This window comes from Myripristis murdjan, chromosome 12 (assembly GCF_902150065.1).
Source record: "Myripristis murdjan chromosome 12, fMyrMur1.1, whole genome shotgun sequence".
NCBI lineage: Eukaryota > Metazoa > Chordata > Actinopteri > Holocentriformes > Holocentridae > Myripristis > Myripristis murdjan.
Genome location: NC_043991.1, coordinates 26,373,835 through 26,392,778, shown reverse-complemented (window position 1 = coordinate 26,392,778; position 18,944 = coordinate 26,373,835). Strand labels below are relative to the sequence as shown.

The 18,944-nt window shown below is 40.9% G+C and overlaps 2 protein-coding genes across 6 annotated transcripts; one reads left to right on the top strand and one right to left on the bottom strand.

Annotated features, from left to right (window-relative positions):
• Positions 1 to 65: 65 nt before the first annotated feature.
• On the bottom strand, positions 66 to 7,705 carry sgtb (small glutamine rich tetratricopeptide repeat co-chaperone beta). Of its 5 annotated transcripts, none has more exons than XM_030065618.1 (12): positions 7,642 to 7,705; positions 6,552 to 6,663; positions 6,028 to 6,131; positions 5,519 to 5,594; positions 4,431 to 4,530; positions 4,071 to 4,175; positions 3,785 to 3,923; positions 3,587 to 3,649; positions 3,060 to 3,097; positions 2,873 to 2,956; positions 2,057 to 2,177; positions 66 to 996 (listed from the first exon to the last, which is right to left on the bottom strand). In XM_030065618.1, exons 2-11 carry the CDS (start codon positions 6,649 to 6,651, stop codon positions 2,066 to 2,068), a joined length of 921 nt encoding a protein of 306 aa, XP_029921478.1. In that variant the 5' UTR covers positions 6,652 to 6,663; positions 7,642 to 7,705; the 3' UTR covers positions 66 to 996; positions 2,057 to 2,065. The 5 variants fall into 5 exon arrangements, with proteins under 5 accessions (XP_029921478.1, XP_029921479.1, XP_029921480.1 ...); XM_030065619.1 differs by having other exon boundaries at positions 6,552 to 6,666; positions 7,642 to 7,682; XM_030065620.1 differs by lacking the exon at positions 7,642 to 7,705 and adding an exon at positions 7,067 to 7,184 and having other exon boundaries at positions 6,552 to 6,666.
• A 2-nt stretch (positions 7,706 to 7,707) lies between these two features.
• nln (neurolysin (metallopeptidase M3 family)) lies at positions 7,708 to 18,232 on the top strand. The gene is made up of 13 exons (XM_030065616.1): positions 7,708 to 7,902; positions 9,128 to 9,378; positions 9,487 to 9,635; positions 10,941 to 11,045; positions 11,149 to 11,251; positions 11,339 to 11,499; positions 12,873 to 13,008; positions 14,377 to 14,743; positions 15,045 to 15,246; positions 15,357 to 15,543; positions 16,262 to 16,390; positions 16,718 to 16,854; positions 17,003 to 18,232. Exons 1-13 carry the CDS (start codon positions 7,862 to 7,864, stop codon positions 17,144 to 17,146), a joined length of 2,112 nt encoding a protein of 703 aa, XP_029921476.1. The 5' UTR covers positions 7,708 to 7,861; the 3' UTR covers positions 17,147 to 18,232.
• The last annotated feature ends 712 nt before the right edge of the window (positions 18,233 to 18,944 follow it).

Here is an 18,944-nt window from a genome sequence, read left to right as displayed (position 1 = left end):
AGACATTATTTTACATTAGAGACAAGAGATTCAGAAAGAATAATGAACCAGAGGGAGAATGCCAGTCAAGACGAGGAAAAACTCTCCATTTCAAGACATATTTATTGACATGTTTTAGACAAAACATTGTGCTGCCCTAGCATACTTATTTTTTTTTTCCCATAAAGCATCTGATTTCAAACATCAGATTTAAGAGCATGCAAAATGAACAATCAGAATATCTCCTTACTATTTAATGAACAATTAAATAGGCTTAAAGGGGTAATGGCATTGACATAATATGTTTGCTAAAGTGCAATCATAACATGGCGCGGGCTGCAAACATTGCTATACAATTACACACTTTCTTATTGGAAAATTAATTAGTTCAGTATTTAGTCGGAAGCTGTGATGTGAGTCCCACATGTTGAAGAACTGAATGGTCTTTGTCAACAAATGGGAGCGTATCTTTATACAAAAAATATAAAAATAATAAAAAAGAAAACTGAACATGATGGAATTTAAAAAAGGAAAAAAAAATGCATGAGAATAAAAAAATTATGAAACAGAAAAGTTTCCTGCAATGCTTCTGAAATGCATATTACCCTAACCCTCTACTCAGCATGACAAGATAGAAGGATCCTTAACTCATTACACAAACTGGGCAGTATTTTCAGCACATATTAAACACAGATCTTTGTGGAATGAAACAGCTCTGACCAAAGAGTTTTCCTATGTTCTGTCAGTGTACTGGATGTGTTCTCGGCTTTCTCTTATGACGTGGTGTTGTTTACAATATGTTTTGCTGTTTGCCCTGATATCTAGATGTGTGGGGTGCTCTATTCATGGTCGTCCCCGCCTCCGCCTTTCCCACTCCAGAGCCCTGCTCACAGTAAAGTGCCTTCAGCCCCATCTTTGTCTCCTCATTCCAGCTTTGCCGGTGAATTGAGTTTAAGAAATGGGTGTAGAGATTGTAATCGCGTCATATGGTTGCCCTTCCTCTTTTAAAACTGGATGCTGAAATGAAAGTAATGCATGTTAATACACATCATCATCCATTGAATCTTTGCATTGCATTTTTCACCTATAGTAAAAAAAAAAATCATCTTTTTCAGGCATCTTATTAGACAAAAGCTTGCAGAATTTGGTGTGATGAGGGCATACGGGCCAATAAGCTGAATAAGAGAAGAGTCTTTATGATCTGTGCCTGAATAAATGGTTAGATACAGTATAAACCCTCTACATTTCATATTTGAAAGCAATGAGAAAATGATCTAAGGGTCCCAATGTCAGATGAGTGATGGGACATGGCTCTGTCTGTGCTTTAATACAGTTCAAAGTGCGACATCGGTTTCATGTCTCCAAAGCTGAACTAGTGAGAATATTCCCAAACCTGTATGTGACAGGTGTAACCAGACCCCTGCGACCATCGACCACATGTTGTCTTGTTCACAACTCTCCCCTTTTTGAACTTTTTTTTTTTTTTTTTACCTCATTTCTAAGACATATGGTTGCAATATTAAGCCATCTCCTACAATTGCTATTTTTGGTTTTACTCTCAGCTCCAGATGGTTCCTGTCTCCCTGCTCGCTTACAGAAGGTCACTGCCTTTTCCTCTCTATTACCCAGACACCCAGTGTTATTCAAATGGATGGATGAGCCCCCTCCGTCACACAGCCAATGGATCAAAGATACGATGCAGCATATAAAGCTGGACAGATGCAGCCTCGGTGGCTCTATTAAGAGATTTTACATGGCCTGGGACCCATTCATAGTTTATGCATAGTTTGCCGGGCCGGGAACTAATTCTAAGAGTGGTCTGTCCCATCTATGTTTAAATACACAACGATGCACATGTTTTGTTTTGCTTCCTTCTTTTTTTGTTTGTGTGCATAAGCTGTGTGTGTCGGATGTGGATGTTGGTTTTGCTTTTTGTTTCTTCTGATATGCCTTATTTTTCTGTGCATATCTGTTTTTTTGAGATTATGTAAATGTCTTGTCTGATAAATTGTAAAAATCTGCTTGAATATATATAAATTTGTAATTATGTGTGGCCCACTAAACTTTATGTAAATACCTGAGTAGATCATGAGTGTTCTTCAGCGCTGCCGCTGAAGGAGCGGCTCCGGATGTGGTTCCTCAGCTGCTCTATCAGCTCAGGGTTCTGCTGCTGGATCTGCTGGGCAAACTGCTGTCCTCTGGCAGGGAGAGAGAAGACAGTTCATTACTAGAGCAAGGGTCTTCAAAGCGGGGTCTAGAGACACCCCGACATCCTTGAGGGAGGTTCCAGGGGGGGTCCTCTAGTAAAACGAATTCACTTGAAATGATATCAATGAGGCGATGTGCTGAAAAATCTCACTCATGCCTCTTTATTTTCTTCCATATACAGCACAGACACTTGCACTGTCCAGTGTTAAATCAGCAAAAGCGAAATGCTTCTAAAATGAGGGTGCCCGAGACAAAATATTGATCAAATTTCGTCTGCGTGTCTGTGTTTGAGTGTGGAAAATATTTGAGAAGGTTTGTGCTGAAGGACATGACTTACAATGAAACTAGAGCAAATCACAGCAAATGAATATGAGTGATTTCACTTGATATTACTTGTGATGCCAACTTAGAGCCCGCATAAACACAGCTTAAGTGTGTTTGGCAGGAAAGCAGTGAAATATATTAAACTGGATGGTGAGGGTAGGGGTGTGTACAGGTGGAGAGTGACCTACACAGGGTAGATGCTATCAAACAAATTATAGTCCTATAGATATGCATGCATGATGGCGCATCATATCCTGTGTTTCAGTAAAAGCTTAAAAAAAAAGAGTAATTATTCAAGCTAAATTTAAGTTAATTTCACCATGTCAGAAATTACATTTTGGGGAATGCATACTGCACTTACGCTTCAATCAAACTGGAAATGTCTGACAGTCCACCCACTCCTGCTGCAGGTCCCCCCACTGCATTCGACATCATTCCTGACATCCTGCCCACACACACAGACAGAGAGTTAGTCAAACCAAATACGTTCACATAACAGAGAAATCATTTTGAAAACTTCACAGTATGTAAGCAAGGATGACACTCACAGCTGTTGTACTTGTTGGTTCTGCATGACGCTGGCAGCCTGTAAGCAGAAACACAGCTCATATACCCTTCATTTATGTCAGATTTTCAGAATAAAAGTATTGTCAAGTGGTGTGAGCCCTTAATGCTCAAACCAGCTTCGTCGCAGACCTAGCTGATTAAAATGTATATCATCTCCACTGCTATAGTAAAATATTGGCATGCTTGTAAAAACATTCTCTGCCTGGCAAGCGTTCCCATGCGCCCCCATTATGTTGGGCGGATTCTCCCTCAAGGGCAATACCCGCCCTCCCATTTGACAATAACACGGGCTGAATAACATGCTCGCTGTCACTCGTGGGGCTAATTAAGGAAAACATATGGTCTAAACTTATCAGAAACATCATACGAAGTTTGAGACACCTGTCTTCAGGACTGGTGGTAATTTTATTGGACAGCAGATAACCACTATTCTGCATAACAGCACAGTTAATGATAACTTCAGAAGGGCTCTCAAGTGGAGAACAGGTATTAGTGCTCACGCTCTTACCATGCTGATGAAGGCAGGGTTGTTGATTAAACTCGCCATGTCAAATCCCAGTCCAGCAGCTATCTGTGGCAGATGGTTACAGATAAATGTCAAAACAGCCCTGGCAAGGAGGATTGCATTAAAGTTTGACAGGAGGAGATCTATGTGTTCTCTAACAAAATAAGGGGTAACAAGAAAATGCAGCCCTTTACTACTTACTGGGCTGGTTGCTTCTCTCTGCTTCTGCTCTGCGATCTTCAGATTGGATTTGTAGGTATCGTTCTCAGGGTCTAAAACCAAAGCTTTCTTGAAGTAGGAAATTGCCTCAGGGTACTTGTTCATGGCAGTTAAAGCCAGTCTGGAGTCACGAAGGAGAGGGGCAGACATGACTTTCACCACAAACAATAAAAAGGTATTCTTACAAGAATCCACCTCCAAAAAAATACTGTTTTTTTTTTTTTTTAATGAAACACACAGCATGTTTAATTTCTTATGTGTAACTCACCCCATCCTTCCATACGCTTTGCTGTAGCTAGGATCAATCCCTATGGCCCTCTCACAGTCACCAGTTGCCTCTGTGTAATTTCCCAGCTTACTGTGAGCTGCAGCCCTGCAAAGTGCCAACCCAGAACACAGACTCTGTAGTGCGGCAGCCCTCCCTCCATGTTTAAGTTTAGCTCTGGCTTGTTTAATTGTGCTCAGATCAATAATGTATAGGAAAACAACCATTGGCACTGTCTAGTCAAACGCAAACAGCATGACATCACGGGCTATTTTAAAACATGCAGTAGGTATCAGGTGTACGCACCACCTGATCTACAACATACTGTTGAGTACATGTGACAGTGTGAAAATATTGCTGTACCTATTACAGTAGTAGACAGCATTTCTTAGGTCCAGATCAATGGCCTTTGTGTAGCACTCCACTGCACAGCTGTAGTTCTCTTCCTTCATGTGATTGTTCCCTACGAATCAAAGATTGGTTTGTCCACACTGAGTGCGCACAGCCAAAGTCTGTGATCACAACAATGGGCCTAATTTATCAGATTGTATCAAGAAACACTGGCTATGGATTAGTTTTGGTATTTTGGATAATCATGAAAGAGGTGGCCGAGGAGATAAAATAATTGTTAAAATATGGGCCACTAATACTAACATTATAATACTGTTTGTCCAGACAGATCAAGTAATACATAAATATCAATCATTTGTATAAGAGATAATTAGGGTTTTGTTGAGTATTGCTAATACTGACAACTTCAATAAATCCAAATAACCAAATAATAAGTGAATACAGATCAGCAAATGCATTCAATTTCTATCTTGAGCAGTTTTCCATGCTTTATACAAACTGAGCAGAGATAAAACTGTACAAGAAGGGTTTAAACTTTGTGTCAGCTTGTGGTTGATTTCATTTTAGCAGAGTCCGCACAATGAGCATTTATATATATATATATATCTCAGGTTCCTGAAGAGGACAGCTATCACCTAGGACCCCAAATATAGCTATCTGTAGGTCAAGCCCCACTGTCATCACTAAAGACGTCTGACAAGGTTGGAAATACAAAACTCCTGAAGATTGAGAGCATTGCACTGCTCCAAAATAAGGGGTAGGTGGTGAGGGTGGGGGCACCTATGATGTCAAGATGCATGGAAGCAGACCATGGAAGTGTCATTTATTTTGTCTTTAGGTTAAACAAGGTAGTAAACTGCCTCAGATAAATTGATAAATTCTGTCTAAAGCGGACGTCTGCATTAACGTATCTGTTAATTGCTCTGCTGTTATCTCCTCCGCCCCAGTAGATGTCAAATATGTTTTGAAGAGGCATGATTAGAGAAATGGTTATATATATGATACTCCACTAATATGTGGATGCTCTAAGAGGAGGGAGAGGTGTCAGACCTAATGAATATAAATAAATGTACAATCTGAAAAAGCAAGCTTTAGCTGACCTTCATTCTTGAGTTGCTCAGCTCGTTCAATGTCTTCTGGAGTTGGGGATGTCTCTGGTATGGTTATGTTGTCATTCTATGTAAATGCAAAACCAAAAAAAAAAAAAAAAAAAAAGAGGCACTGATCTGATCTGCTGTATTTATGACTGAAATTTACTGTAAATAAACACTGCCTGCATAGTAATATCTAATACTGCAGTCTGTGGATGATGAATGATAACACATTTTGAATTCAGTTTGGAGGACCTACAAGCCTAAGGACATTCAGTATGACGTTACAACCTGCAGCTGGCTTTGTAACGGGATACACACACACAACGCATGATGGTATCTGCAGGATAGTCTTTACAGGGTCTCACCTTGTTTCATACAGATCCCAGTGCTCTACAGGCTGACTCAGTAAGAACACATGCACTGAATATACAGTAAAAGTCATCCATAATCAAGCCAAGGCACTTATTTTAATTAGAATGTGACGTCACTGGTTGTGTGGAGTGTGTAACACCCACCTTTAGTAGGGAATTGAGAAAAATCTCTGTCAGGGGCTGTGGCACAGCAAGATGGCAGTCACTGGAGCTGATCTTAAAGGTGGTCTCTAGACACTGGATTGCAACTGTAAAGTAAGATTGTTAGAACATGATATGGTTCATATATGGCTGCTGAGATAACGATAGATCAAGGTTTGAAGCTATAAGTGAAAATGATGTCAATAAAGACTGTAAACCAGGTCTAGAGGAAAAGATGACAGCACTTGGGCACAGCAAATACACACCTAGAAATTTCAACCCACTTGTCAGCGTTTTCCATACTGGAAAAAAAAAAACCAAAACAAAAACACTCCACTGCACATACATTACACCTTACCTTCCAGGCTGCTGCCATGCCCTCTGATGGGTAGACCTACTCATGCTTATTCCTTTTAGATCAGGGCAGCAAACTAAGAAATTTTCAATATCATTTTGAGTTGGAGAGGAGCAAGTACTGCTGTCAAACCCACTTTCAGAATGGGGAGGTGCTCAGTGTGTCGACCTACCTTCGAGGCTCTCCTGCTCATCTGAATTCAAAGCACCACAGTGTGTTTGATCTCGTAGGAACTGCACAATAGAGAATGCCAAGCGCTTCTCCACTGCCATTTTATCTGCAAACTGCTGGACACAGGAAGTTGTCGGAGTGTAAATCAAAACACAGTGATGGCTTTATGTTTAATCCACGTGGATGGCATTTCTCTGATGTGAGTTGTTGCAGCTTTAATAAGTTTCGCCACAGATTCATCCTCCACACCACAAGCAGCAGCCATACTCCACCTTGTTATCCATGGTGGCTTGCACAACCCATAGCACAGGTGGTGGTGGTGCATTTAAATTGCTATTCTGGTTTCCAAGACAACCCATGGGAGGACAAAAGCGCCATCATTCTTATTTATAAGTGATTGACGCCCTATTAAACTGCACTCTAGCGCGATTCCTACGCCTTTTAGATTCATATACTAGACATGCTCATTTCTCTCCATAAGACGCAGATGCTTGGCCAAGGCAGTTCAAAACATACCCGATGTCTGTGCAGGCCCAAGACAGTAAAGTTGTTGCAAACAAAACGCACTATAATCTGGGTTGGAGGATGAGTCGCGGATGCAGACGTGATTTTCCCGTCATGTGCAGATGCATTACATTTGATTTGCATGAGGCTGTGTCTGTGAGACTAGCACGGCTTACTCCTCCCTCAGCATGCTGTGTTGACACACGTAAATGCAACGATGCAGAAGCTGTGATGTAATCCCATGATGGGAGATGCAGGTTATTTCGTGTCACATCACCATAATATCATGCATGCAGATGCAGGCGACAAACAGCATAGGCAGTTGCACGCTGGTTATTTTCAAAAGCGCTGTCGTTTTTTTCAGATCGTCCGGGCAAGAGACAGAGGGTTCATGCATTTAGCTTGTGCGATGGCTGAACAATCACACTCGGCTGCCAATGAGCTTGGCAGTGAATACGCACGGGGAGAAAAATAAAGGCGATCGTCGGACAAGCATTTTTTTTTATCGCTACAAACACAATGCGGCCAATTTGCAAATAACATACATGGTGTCAAAGGATGCTCTTCAGCGTCCCCCGCCCACCTACCTGAGCTCTTTTCCAGCTGTCTCTGCTACCGCGTCATGAGGACTTCTGTCAAATTGATCGCATCATCGCGCATGCGCACTCGCGGCGGAAATAAGGGGCATATTCCCCATGCAACCCTGCTGAGGCTGAGGCTGTGAGGAGCACCAGTAAGAAGAGCCAGTAAAAAAAAAAACTGTTTTTGCACGAAAAAAAAAACCCCGCATGAAATCGATTTGCCGGCATGACTTCGTTAAGAATTATAGTCTGCAAAACGCTTTGCAGGTACGCTTCATTTTACTGATGAACAGCTGCTGTGTGTGGTCATGTGGACATTTCTGTGACTCATTCATGGGAAATGAGTGAATGTTTAAGATCCATAACTTTGCTGTGTGGCTTAGCGGTTAATTGCGCCTGTTAAACCTCAAACATGGCTGGGAATACATATATCTTGTTTGCTTCAGATCATCACTCGCCGAGGTGTTTACAAGTTTTGCTTGTGATTTGTCTTAACTCATAATGATACCACGGCTTTTATGACCTTGTTTTGTAAACTTTTTATCGCAGTTCTAAGTAAGCGTGCTGGCGGCGGGCACGGGAAAAAGGGTCACCCTATAGCACGGAAAAAATGCAAAACACGTTAATGTTTGAAGTTCCTCTCCAGTGTGACCTTGAAGAATTTATTGCCTCTGACGATAAAACAGCTGCTGAGTGCGGTCAGGGTGTGAAAGAGGACCCCGCTGTTGTATGCACAGTTGGCCACCGCGCAAGACCACCCAACAGTGCTTTATAACAATTTCTTTGATCAGGATTAAAGAGGTGTCAGTATTTTTATGTCAGCTATCGGCGCAGGGTCTGTGGTAAAGGGTATTTACTGCTTTGCTATGCTTGTAGTCTACTTACAACGCAGGCTCAGCCTCTACTGACTTATTCTACCTCTCAGCCTTTATGGATCCAAGAGAAGGTGACTAAGGAAGCATGGCTTTTTCCATTAACACCTTGCTTCATGTATAGCCTATAAAACTACACACATTGACACCCAGGAGCTGTATAACCCACTATTCTCTGCTATCAGTGCCACTGCCATTATATGGGACATTCTCCTGTAGTGTCTGAGGCAGGGAAGAACATCATCTACTAAATCCCAGCTACAGTTTCAGAGCCAATTTGGAGTTCATCATCCAGATTTAGAGCTCATTTCTTAACAGACATGTTGGTGTACATGTAGGCTACAGCACAGGGGATCGTGTCTGTGTCAGCCAAAGAATGGGGGGAAATGACTGTGGAAGTATAATGAACTTCAAGTGACAAAATGTCTAGTCATGAATATGCAAATTGTTTATTTGTTGCGGCACATGCCGTCACCAGTTGCAAGTGTTAAGAGCCATACCTCACTGCAGGTGTTTTCTCAGAAATTTACCCTTTCGGATGCAGTTTGAATAAATGTAATTCTGCTGTTCTGCTGCTAGGAAAAACTAGCATGTCTTTTTTTTTTTCTTTTTTTCTGCAGAGTGTCAAAACCTTGCCTGAGAATGACGCTCCAGAAAATGTCTTTGGTGCCTGCCAGAGACTGCTCTCAGGTGGGAAACCAAAGCAACACACTACGATGGGATCTCTCTCCAGATGAGATCAAGGCCATGACAGACCACCTGATTAGCAGAATAAAGAGGGCTTATGATGACATTGGATCTCTAAATATAGAGAAAGTCTCTGTTGAAAACACCCTGAAAGCTTTGGCCGCTGCCAAGTTGGATTACGCGGGTAAGTAATTGTTGAAATGTATCTGGTAATTTTTCTTTATATTCATGTCTATGCTGCACAAATTACAGTGAAAGTCATGGTTTACTTTGTATTTATTCCATCTCCCAGCATCCCGCCATGCTCTTGATTTCCCCCAGTATGTGTCTCCTTGTAAGGAGGTTCGCTTGGCAAGCACAGAGGCCGATAAAAAACTGTCTGAATTTGATGTGGAGATAAGTATGAGGGAAGATGTCTTCAAGAGAATTATTGCATTGCAGGTAAATCAAATATCACACACGCCACTCACAAGATGAGGGAGGGATGAAGGGGAAGCCATTATTGACTTGAAGAAATTCTAGTTCACCAAGATAATGCATGCGGTGTTAAAGTGGTCTTAACCCCAAAAGACATGGCTTTGAAGCTGATTAAATCTAATCCGAGAGGGCTCGATATATGTATATATCACAATGATAGAGTTTATTTTTAACATTTCTGGTAAGCCAGAGAGCACCTCGGTGGAAACTGGATGTGCAAAGGAGGACACAGGACGGCTTAGCAGCTTCTCATTTGACACTGTTGGTTCAGATTTAGCTTATGAGGGATATTGGACCTGATTAATGGTTGTGGCTAATGCCAAATGTCATTCCAGTTACAACTGCTTTGCTAATTTATATATCTATACATGTGTGTGCATGCGTGTGTATGTGTCAGGTTGCTGTCCTGAACCTTTTTAACCATCGCTATCAAGTTTTGTGGACTGAGCTCGTTCACTGACCCATTGGAAAAAATCAATGAATACTATGTCATTAAAGTGTCAGCACCTCAGCCATATATGTATATATGTATATGTGTATATGTGTGTGTATAAATATATATATGTGTGTGTGTGTGTGTGTGTCTGTGTGCATGTATATGTGTATATATATATATATTTATTATATACAGGTATCCATGGTATCAGGTCTGTGGATACCTGACCTGAACCTGTCCAGTTTGGGCAAAAAAAATGTAAAAATAATGTTCAGGTTGGAATTTACATGATGTTACTGAAGGCAACACGTCGGCTATTTCAGGCGGTAAATGTAACCTAGCTAATGATGGAGGACAAGTAAAATCTCAGGCTCGGGTCAGGTTGGGACATAAAAAAAACAAAACCAATGCCTATCGGTTTTGGTGTCAGGCTCAGTTACTGTGCTCTCGGGCTTGGGTAGGGTTCAGACAAAAATATGTGGCCCGATCCATACTCTAATATGTATACCCACACATATATGTATGTACTATCAGACTAAATCTCTGTCATGCGGGTTATGGCAAGCCTGTGATGATAAGATTTGGCACTGGCACCGTTCCAGCTGCCACACAAGGCCAGGAAATTCTCTGAGCCTCAGCGCAAACATGACTTGTGACAGTAGGAACTTTTCCAAAGGCAACCGCTGCTGTAGAGCTGGCCGGCTGACAGGGATCATAAATAGATTTATAAACATGGAAACAAATATATTATGCCTATAAAGCGCAGCCAGCTTTGAGAGGCTGTGTTCTCATAAAGTGGTGCCTTTTCATTTGCTTTGTTTGATTATTGGCAGGAAAAGCGCCCAGACAACCTTAATCCTGAAGAAAACAGATTCCTTGACCGCCTTGTTATATTAGGCAAGCGGAATGGATTACACCTGTCAAAAGATGTGCAAGAGGTAATACAATAATGGAGCTGACCATGGCACTTACTGTTTATCATTTTAGAGTGAAAAGTCCAAATGTCCACATGTGACTTTCTTGCTTCTGTTTTCTCTGAAGGAAATAAAGAGAACTTCCAAACTCATCAGTGACCTTTCCATAGACTTCAACAAGAACCTGAATGAGGAGAACACTTTTCTTGTGTTTTCTGTGCGTGAATTGGGTACGTTTATTTAAAAAAGATTCAATCTGAAGGTCTGTGCTTTGACTCGGTCGCTTGTGCAGTGAGATGCTTGCCTCTTTCCCAAAGTCGGCCTGGCAGATAGCTATCTGAATGGGCTAGAGAGGACGGCAGATGGTCAGTACAAAGTGACGCTGCAGTATCCGCACTACTACCCCTTGATGAAGAGGTGTGAGGTGCCCGAGACCAGGAGAAAAATGGAAACAGCCTTCCACAGCAGGTGCAAAGAGGTGAGCAGAAATTTATTTTGGGTCATTCCATGTCATTTCACCAAATTTTCAGGACATCCCATGCACTTGGGTCTCAAAAAATTCTGAAAAATTCACCAGTTGTTCCTTATGTATCCAATAGGCAAACTGTAAAATTTTAGTTTGCTCGGATGGATACTTTTTGAGATAAATTCACCAGTTGAGAACAACTGGTGAATTTTTCAGAATTTTTTTAGACCCAAGTGCATGGGCCATTTGGTGAAATGTCGTGGAATGACCCTTTTACAAATTGCCAACACTTCATAATAACCATCATTAGTAAATGGTAAATTGATTGAAACTTTAGGTAAAGGAATACTCCACTGTTTTGGCCAAAATACCTTTTTTTTTTTTTTTTTTAACTTACTCAGACAGTGTGTGTGTTATTGTGTGAGGATATGAGCAAATGTCGTGACTCTCTGTGGCATTAACATTGCTTAGTTAATTTGTGTGTATGTGTATAGTATTACTGATAACCAGTAAACATTATTAATTGGCATTTCATTGTTTCAGTTTCAGTAAAAAAAAAAAAACAACAACTATTAGCTAAAGTTTAATTAACTATCAATTTACCATGTATTAATGATGGTTATTAAAAAGTGTTACCTTAAAATTTTTGTATCCTACCATTTCATGACCGTACTAATTTTATGATGCATGTCAAGTATTAAATTGCAGCCATTAAAACCATCACCATATCTGCATATCCTATTTTTCTATGACATGTTTATGTCAGGTAACCAAGCAATCATGCAAAGAATCTATAACCTGCTCAAAAATAAATAATGAAAAGGTCCTATTCACAGAGAAATTGGAAGGATAAATATGATACAATTGGAAACACAAACATATTTCTAAGGTGTGAAGTGGCATCTATGTGGTGTTTGAGATAGCAGATATATAAATGAGTATGTTAAACTTCTGATGTTTTTGGCGCCAAATCAACAGTTCTCGTTTTCCGGGGGGGTTAAAAGTCAAAGGTAGGTGCACATTATTGGAAGTGCGGTGTTCACTTTCCTGACCCCTCATGCTGCCCTAAACGTCTCCAGTGAATTATAGTTTTGTAACTTGTGGAGCAGCCAGAGAAGAACTGGCGCTACTGTAAGGCTGTAGTGCTTCCATGATGCTCTTTAAAATGTAAAGTGCAAAGAGCTCAAGTGACAAGAGCTGCACAATGTCCGTGACAGCCTCAATGATCAGCCCCAGTTTGGTGTTGCTTTTTTTTGTTTGTTTTTTGAGTAGTGGTTGGAATTAAGGCATCAATGGTGAAATATAGGTAGATTCATTTGTACATTTCCATTTGTTGAGCAATTTATGGTTTTTTGTTTTTGTTTTTGTTTTGTTTTGTTTTTCAGGTAAACACAGCCATCCTTGAACAGCTGATAGAGCTGAGGGCAAAAGTTGCGAGCTTATTGGGTTTCAATAACCATGCAAACTATGTGTTGGAGGTTAACATGGCCAAGAATGCAAGCAATGTGTCTGACTTTCTAGGTATGATCCCGCTAACAACCCCATACTGCACACACACACACACACACACACACACACGCACAGACTCTTCAATTTGCTTTATTGGCATGAATGTTATAAAGAAACAATATTGCAAATAAAGCTATTAAGCTTACTTCTTGTTATTAAAAAACTTTTTTTTTTTGAAAGCGGCCTATCTAAATTACAATGCCTGCCCTCTGATAAAGGCTTTGTAGTATTTAATGAAAAATAAAGCCAAATTCTGGTGTTTATGTATTTATTTATTTGATTTTTTAAATCATGTGGCATTCCAGGGAAATTAGACACAGATTCACAGTAAAGTAAGATGAAACTGTGTGTAAAAGGTGGTAGTAAACTCATTTTCAGTTCGGCTCCTCTTACACCACAAGTTTGACTCTCTCACACATTTGGGCAAAGCGAGAGAGTGGGAGGGGGAGGGAGGAGTGACTGTTCAATTAGTCATATTAGAATAAAAGAATAAAACTAAGGTACAAATGAAAATTTGCATACTTTTGGTTTTTAACCCTCGAAAAATGAGAAATGCCGCTTTTCTGCCTAAAACATTGGCAAGTGCAACATGCAGTATGCACTTGTGTGGAGGTAAGCACATGCCTTCTGTCTCAAAAAGCACCTATATATCAGTTTACAACATAAAAAAGTGTTTTTTGTGTTTCTGATCCATTTAAGAATGTTTTTTGGTAGAGGAGAAACAGATCAAATCCAAGGCTCTGACAAAAACTCCCATTTGTGGCTTTGGCTCTTATTCCTCTCCTTCCTCCTCTCAGCGTGGGCCTGTCCCAGAAACAGCCAGTAGAGCAGAGCTGTCAGGGAGAATGGTGCGCCTTTGTGTTTGTCGGGGACTCAGGTTGTCCCCACAGGCACCAGCGGCTTGTTTGGGTTTCTCTAAATGGCAGAGGGAGAGAGAGTGTGAGACCAAGTGAGCCACAATACACTGATGTATCCTGCAGAGTTGTCGGAGTTTGAGAAGGCGATGGACTTCATTTGCCTCCCTGTTACCAGTCTTTCAGTGGACACTGGAGAGGTGTTGACTCTTTATTCCAAACTGATCATCCCATCTGTCTAAATGCTGGGTGAATTAATGGCCTCACACCTTATGCCCACTGACCTAAACTACACCCCCTCAAAATAATTAAAAGGTTGATATTTCCTCTGGTTTGCCACAATATTCAGTATTCAAATGCTGCACATGCTGATTCTGTAATGTTCAAGTTTTGTCCCATATAAGTTTAATGGGGTCATAAAAATCATATTCAAATATATTATCATTTTATATAAGACTGTGGCTCTGTTGTGTGGTGTGACCATAAAGACAGTGATATTTTTTCTCACTTTGTCCATATTTTGCAGAAAAGTTCTATGACAAATTGAAGCCGGTTGGGGAAAAAGAGAGGAAATATATTCTTGCACTAAAGAAGAGGGAGTGCCTGATGAAAGGCTTCGACTTTGACGGACAGATCAATGCCTGGGACATGCCCTACTACATGAATCAGGTGGAGGAGATCAAGTTTGCTGTGAACAAGGACAAACTCATTGAGTATTTCCCACTCGACGTGGTGACCAAAGGACTGCTTGGGATCTACCAGGACCTGCTGGGTCTCACATTCACCAAAGTGAAACACGCCCATGTGTGGCACGAAAATGTCAGTCTGTATTCAGTGCTGGACTCTGCAACAGGGGAGGAGATTGGGCAGTTCTACCTGGACCTGCATCCAAGGTAATTCATGCATCTCAGTTCTGACCAAGAAATAGAATATGTTTCTTATATGTTCAATACTGCAGTGCAATTAATATGGAGTATTCAAAATCAGGATTATGAAGGTGAAAATGACCAAAACTGTCTTTGAAGATGCTCATATGTTCAATACTTCAGCGCTTACAAAGCAAAACTACTTAATGACATCACTGTAGACTTTTGTAATGGTATTAGCATTTTTATGGTGTCTGTTAGTAATGTGTTTAATATTCAGACTTCAGTCCGGCTAAATGGCTTAATCTGTCATTTTATTTTTCTCCAGAGAAGGAAAGTATGGACATGCCGCCTGCTTTGGGCTTCAACCTGGCTGCCTGGGGCCTGATGGGAAACGCAGGCTTTCCGTGGCAGCCATGGTGGCCAACTTTACCAAGCCCAGAAAAGGCTGGCCATCTCTCCTCCAGCACCATGAAGTGGAGACTTACTTTCACGAGTTTGGTCATGTTATGCACGAGCTGTGTTCCAAGGTAGGGCCACGGTGAGGTGGCTCCCGACAGCTACATTCAAGATATTTAATGTGTATTGCACATCGATGAGAATTGGAGAGCCTTTTAATTTCTCTCCCTGTCTGCATCAGACTACATTTTCAGAATTCAGCGGGACCCAGGTGGAAACAGACTTTGTGGAAGTGCCCTCTCAGATGCTGGAGAACTGGGTTTGGGAGAAGGAGCCTCTGAGGAGAATGTCTGGCCACTACAGGGATGGCAGCCCAATCCCAGATCAACTACTTAATAAACTCATTGCTTCCAGAATAGCCAACACTGGTTGGTCCTCAAAAAACAATACACATGCTATAAATTTACAACTGAATAATTAACACTTTGTTGTGAAATTATTTTATGTTCAGAGGAATACTTCACCCAGAAACTATGTATTTTATATCATTTCGTCACCTGAAATTCTCCAGAATGTCTGACAAAGAAAGTTTTATTCACATACTTCATATAGAGCACAGGTTCCAAAAACTCTAGCCACTTCTCTTACAATGGAGTTGATTGGCAGCCTTCACAGCTATCGCATAAAGGGGATGAAAAGGTCGGTTTAGGGCACCCCAGTGGCTCACCTTTTAGAATGTGTGCCATTTATCAAGGCTGAGTCCTTACCACAGCAGCCTGGATTTGAATCCAGAGTGGACCCTTTGCTGCATGCCAGCCACTCTCTTTCCCCTGCCTCTCCTGATTCATTCTGCTGTCACTATCAAATAAAGTAAAAATGCACCAAATTTTTTTTTTTTTAAATAAAACAAAACATCCATTTGAAAAACTAAAATTCTTCTTGCAGCATAATACAAAGTCTTGACCCTCCCATTTGCATGTTCAGCACCTCCAGGCGAGTGGACTGTCACTAAAAATATAAATAAACCGCTTCTGGAAAATACACTAATGCAAATACAAAATATATAGTTTTTGGGTGAAGTATTCCTTTAATATTGATGCAGAAATTAAGTACAAATTGAGTGACAGACCTGTGTGTTCTCCCCAGGACTGATGAACCTGCGTCAGATAGTCCTCAGTAAAGTGGACCAGTCACTTCACACCAGCCCTCATGCAAATACAGCAGAGGTGTTTGCAAAGCACTGCCAAGACATCCTGGGCGTCCCTGCCACTCCAGGTCAGCTGGAACCACAGGGAAAAATACTAACATTATTAGACAGACGTGCTGCATTTACTGCTCATAGTGCATGGATAGAGATTGGTGCAAAGATTGTTTTCTGCAATAATGCAGGGTTATTTTATTTTATTTTATTTTATTTTATTTGAGTTATTTTGGCAAGACTTTGTGTCATGGTTTTTGGCTTATCCATCTCCTACAGTGAAAATGCCTGGTTTATTATATTCAGTGTTTCATGTATTCCTTTGATTTTTTTTTAATGTCTTTACGAGTAGTGATTGAGACATGTTTCATGATTGAGTTAATTTTTTTTCTCTCTCTCTTTAGGAACAAATATGACAGCCAGTTTCAGCCATTTGGCTGGGGGATATGATGGTCAGTACTATGGCTACCTATGGAGTGAAGTCTACTCAATGGACATTTTTTTCAGTCGTTTTAGAAAGGAAGGCATTATGAATCCAAAGGTATGGTAGTATTACCTTAATCTGCAAAATTTCATGTCATCTTGTATGACGACTAAAGTCTGTTCAGTTCTATATAACAGTTGAGTGTAAATATCCATCTCTCATTTTATTGAAAACGTCTTCATTAGTATGTTTACCTTTCTCGCAGGTTGGAAATGAGTACAGAAGAGTGATTCTGGAAGCCGGTGGCTCTGTGGATGGGATGGACATGCTAAAAACTTTTCTTGGACGAGAACCATGCCAGGATGCCTTCTTTCAATGCAAAGGACTGACAGCGCCAGAGGAACTATAAATAATGTTACTTGATACAGCCATTTATACTTTTAAAAAAAGTCCTAAAGTCATTTTGTTTAAAGCAAGGCAGGCTGATACCCCCAGTGCTCCAGGTGCTGGTAAAGTCCAAACCAATTAAAAATGGGTTTGCTTAAAATAAGCATTAGGTTTTTGCCAGTCATGTAGATGTACTTACTCTGTTGTGTTAAAATGTAGGTTTGCACAACAAAATCAGAGGAATTAACATGAGGGAATTGAAATCTGAATCCTGAAGGTGAAATTGACCAAAACTGTCTTTGAATATACTTATGCCTAAAAGTGACACAATGTCTGCTCACGGTGGTTTGGTCCTAAATGTGTAAGTTTAATTTTGGTTTAATCAGAAGTACCCTCTGGGTTAATACTTAATTTGTTTTGACAGTGTTATTGCATTATTTGGTTACTGTATTTCATTTGTGGTGTTTTCAGACACAGAGCAATCTGCAGGTGGGTGTCTGTGCCAGTAAAATAATTGGACATTCTTGCAGACTGCTTCAGAGCAAGACAAGAAATAGTGGTACATTATGCAGTGCATTGTGCCAGCTACAGAAATGTCTGAGAACTGTGAAATATGCTGTTATGTCTGTATTGGTTTCAGGTAACACTACCCACATATTGCCCCATACTGGAATATTTTTTAACAATTCCTGGAAAATGCCCCCCTAAGATGCCATCAAATCCAGGGTATACCCAGCCAAGGTGATGTGTCAGACTGCTTTGCTGGGGACACTTAGCAGACTTTGAAGATGTGTCAGTAACAGAGATTAACTCAGTCACCACTTTCTTTGAATGTATGTGGCAGGGCTACATTCTCACAGTATTTGGGCCCGCTTGATTCCAGAAGGGGCAAAAACAAGTAATTATTCCACCAGGGGGCGCCGCAGGACAGTAGAAGCCAAGGGCTGTAAGTCCTTTAAAAAATGAAAAAAATATTGATAGGGGCTATGCCGGAGATGACTATTTTTCTGCTTTATTGGAAAAACTGCCGGATTAATTGCCCGGCAAGACTTTGACTAAAGTGTTGAAAATACTGCTTAAGAGGATTACAGGCCTTTTTTTAATGACCAGATGTTACATGCTGGAAAATTAAAGCAGCTGTGGAAAGCATTCCATCATGAGTGTATTCTGCATTTTCTCCTCGTATTGTTTGTAATATTTTATCTGTAATTTAACTTACTATCTGAAACAGAGGTGGAAAATGGGTTTTAGACAATAGCTTGTGGTGCACAGGCCCATTGAACTGCATGACTTGGTGTCTTGGCCAGAAAGTGAGAGCCCATCAGCACACAGTCCACCGCGGCGGCTGGAGAGGCGACTTCTGGTGGACGGAGTGCTCTACGTGTAGGTTCATAGACCAACAGGGGAACAAACCCGTTTCATCGTGAGCTCACAGCTCCTTTTACCTTCGCACTCGACTTTGGCAAAGCCGCACATTTGTAAATGATCAAGCGAAAAGGAAATTATGACTGAAAACATCTGGGTGCGGCACACTTCGGAAGAAAAGCTTTTGCTCTGGCGGAGGTCGTACGCTTTTTTGCCTTTTGTATTTCCTTGCTGAGTGTTGTGGACATTTTGGATTTTTTTTTAATGCTCATTCTCAAAGTGCATCCAACTAAGGAGCAATTCATGTTAGTCGCCTGGTTTTGGTTGATTTATTTTGGTAGCTAGCCGCTGGAAGGGACGTACTTGTCGGCGTGAAAACAACCCGGGCACGGTAAACAAGTTTTGAAGACGGATGGTCGAGGAGAATGTGCGTACTGGGCTAGTTAGCTTCGAGG

Bases quoted from the DNA above. Each gene is read 5' to 3' on its own strand.
- sgtb (XM_030065617.1), bottom strand. The intron at 3,924-4,070 runs GTGAGTTACACA...TCGTGACTCCAG, and splicing joins AAAGCGTATGGAAGGATGGG to ACTGGCTTTAACTGCCATGA. The intron at 2,178-2,872 runs GTAAGTGCAGTA...TCTCCCTGCCAG, and splicing joins ATTTCCAGTTTGATTGAAGC to AGGACAGCAGTTTGCCCAGC.
- nln (XM_030065616.1), top strand. From the start codon at position 7,862: ATGACTTCGTTAAGAATTATAGTCTGCAAAACGCTTTGCAG. The intron at 13,009-14,376 runs GTATGATCCCGC...CATATTTTGCAG, and splicing joins CAATGTGTCTGACTTTCTAG to AAAAGTTCTATGACAAATTG. The intron at 16,391-16,717 runs GTCAGCTGGAAC...CTCTCTCTTTAG, and splicing joins GGGCGTCCCTGCCACTCCAG to GAACAAATATGACAGCCAGT.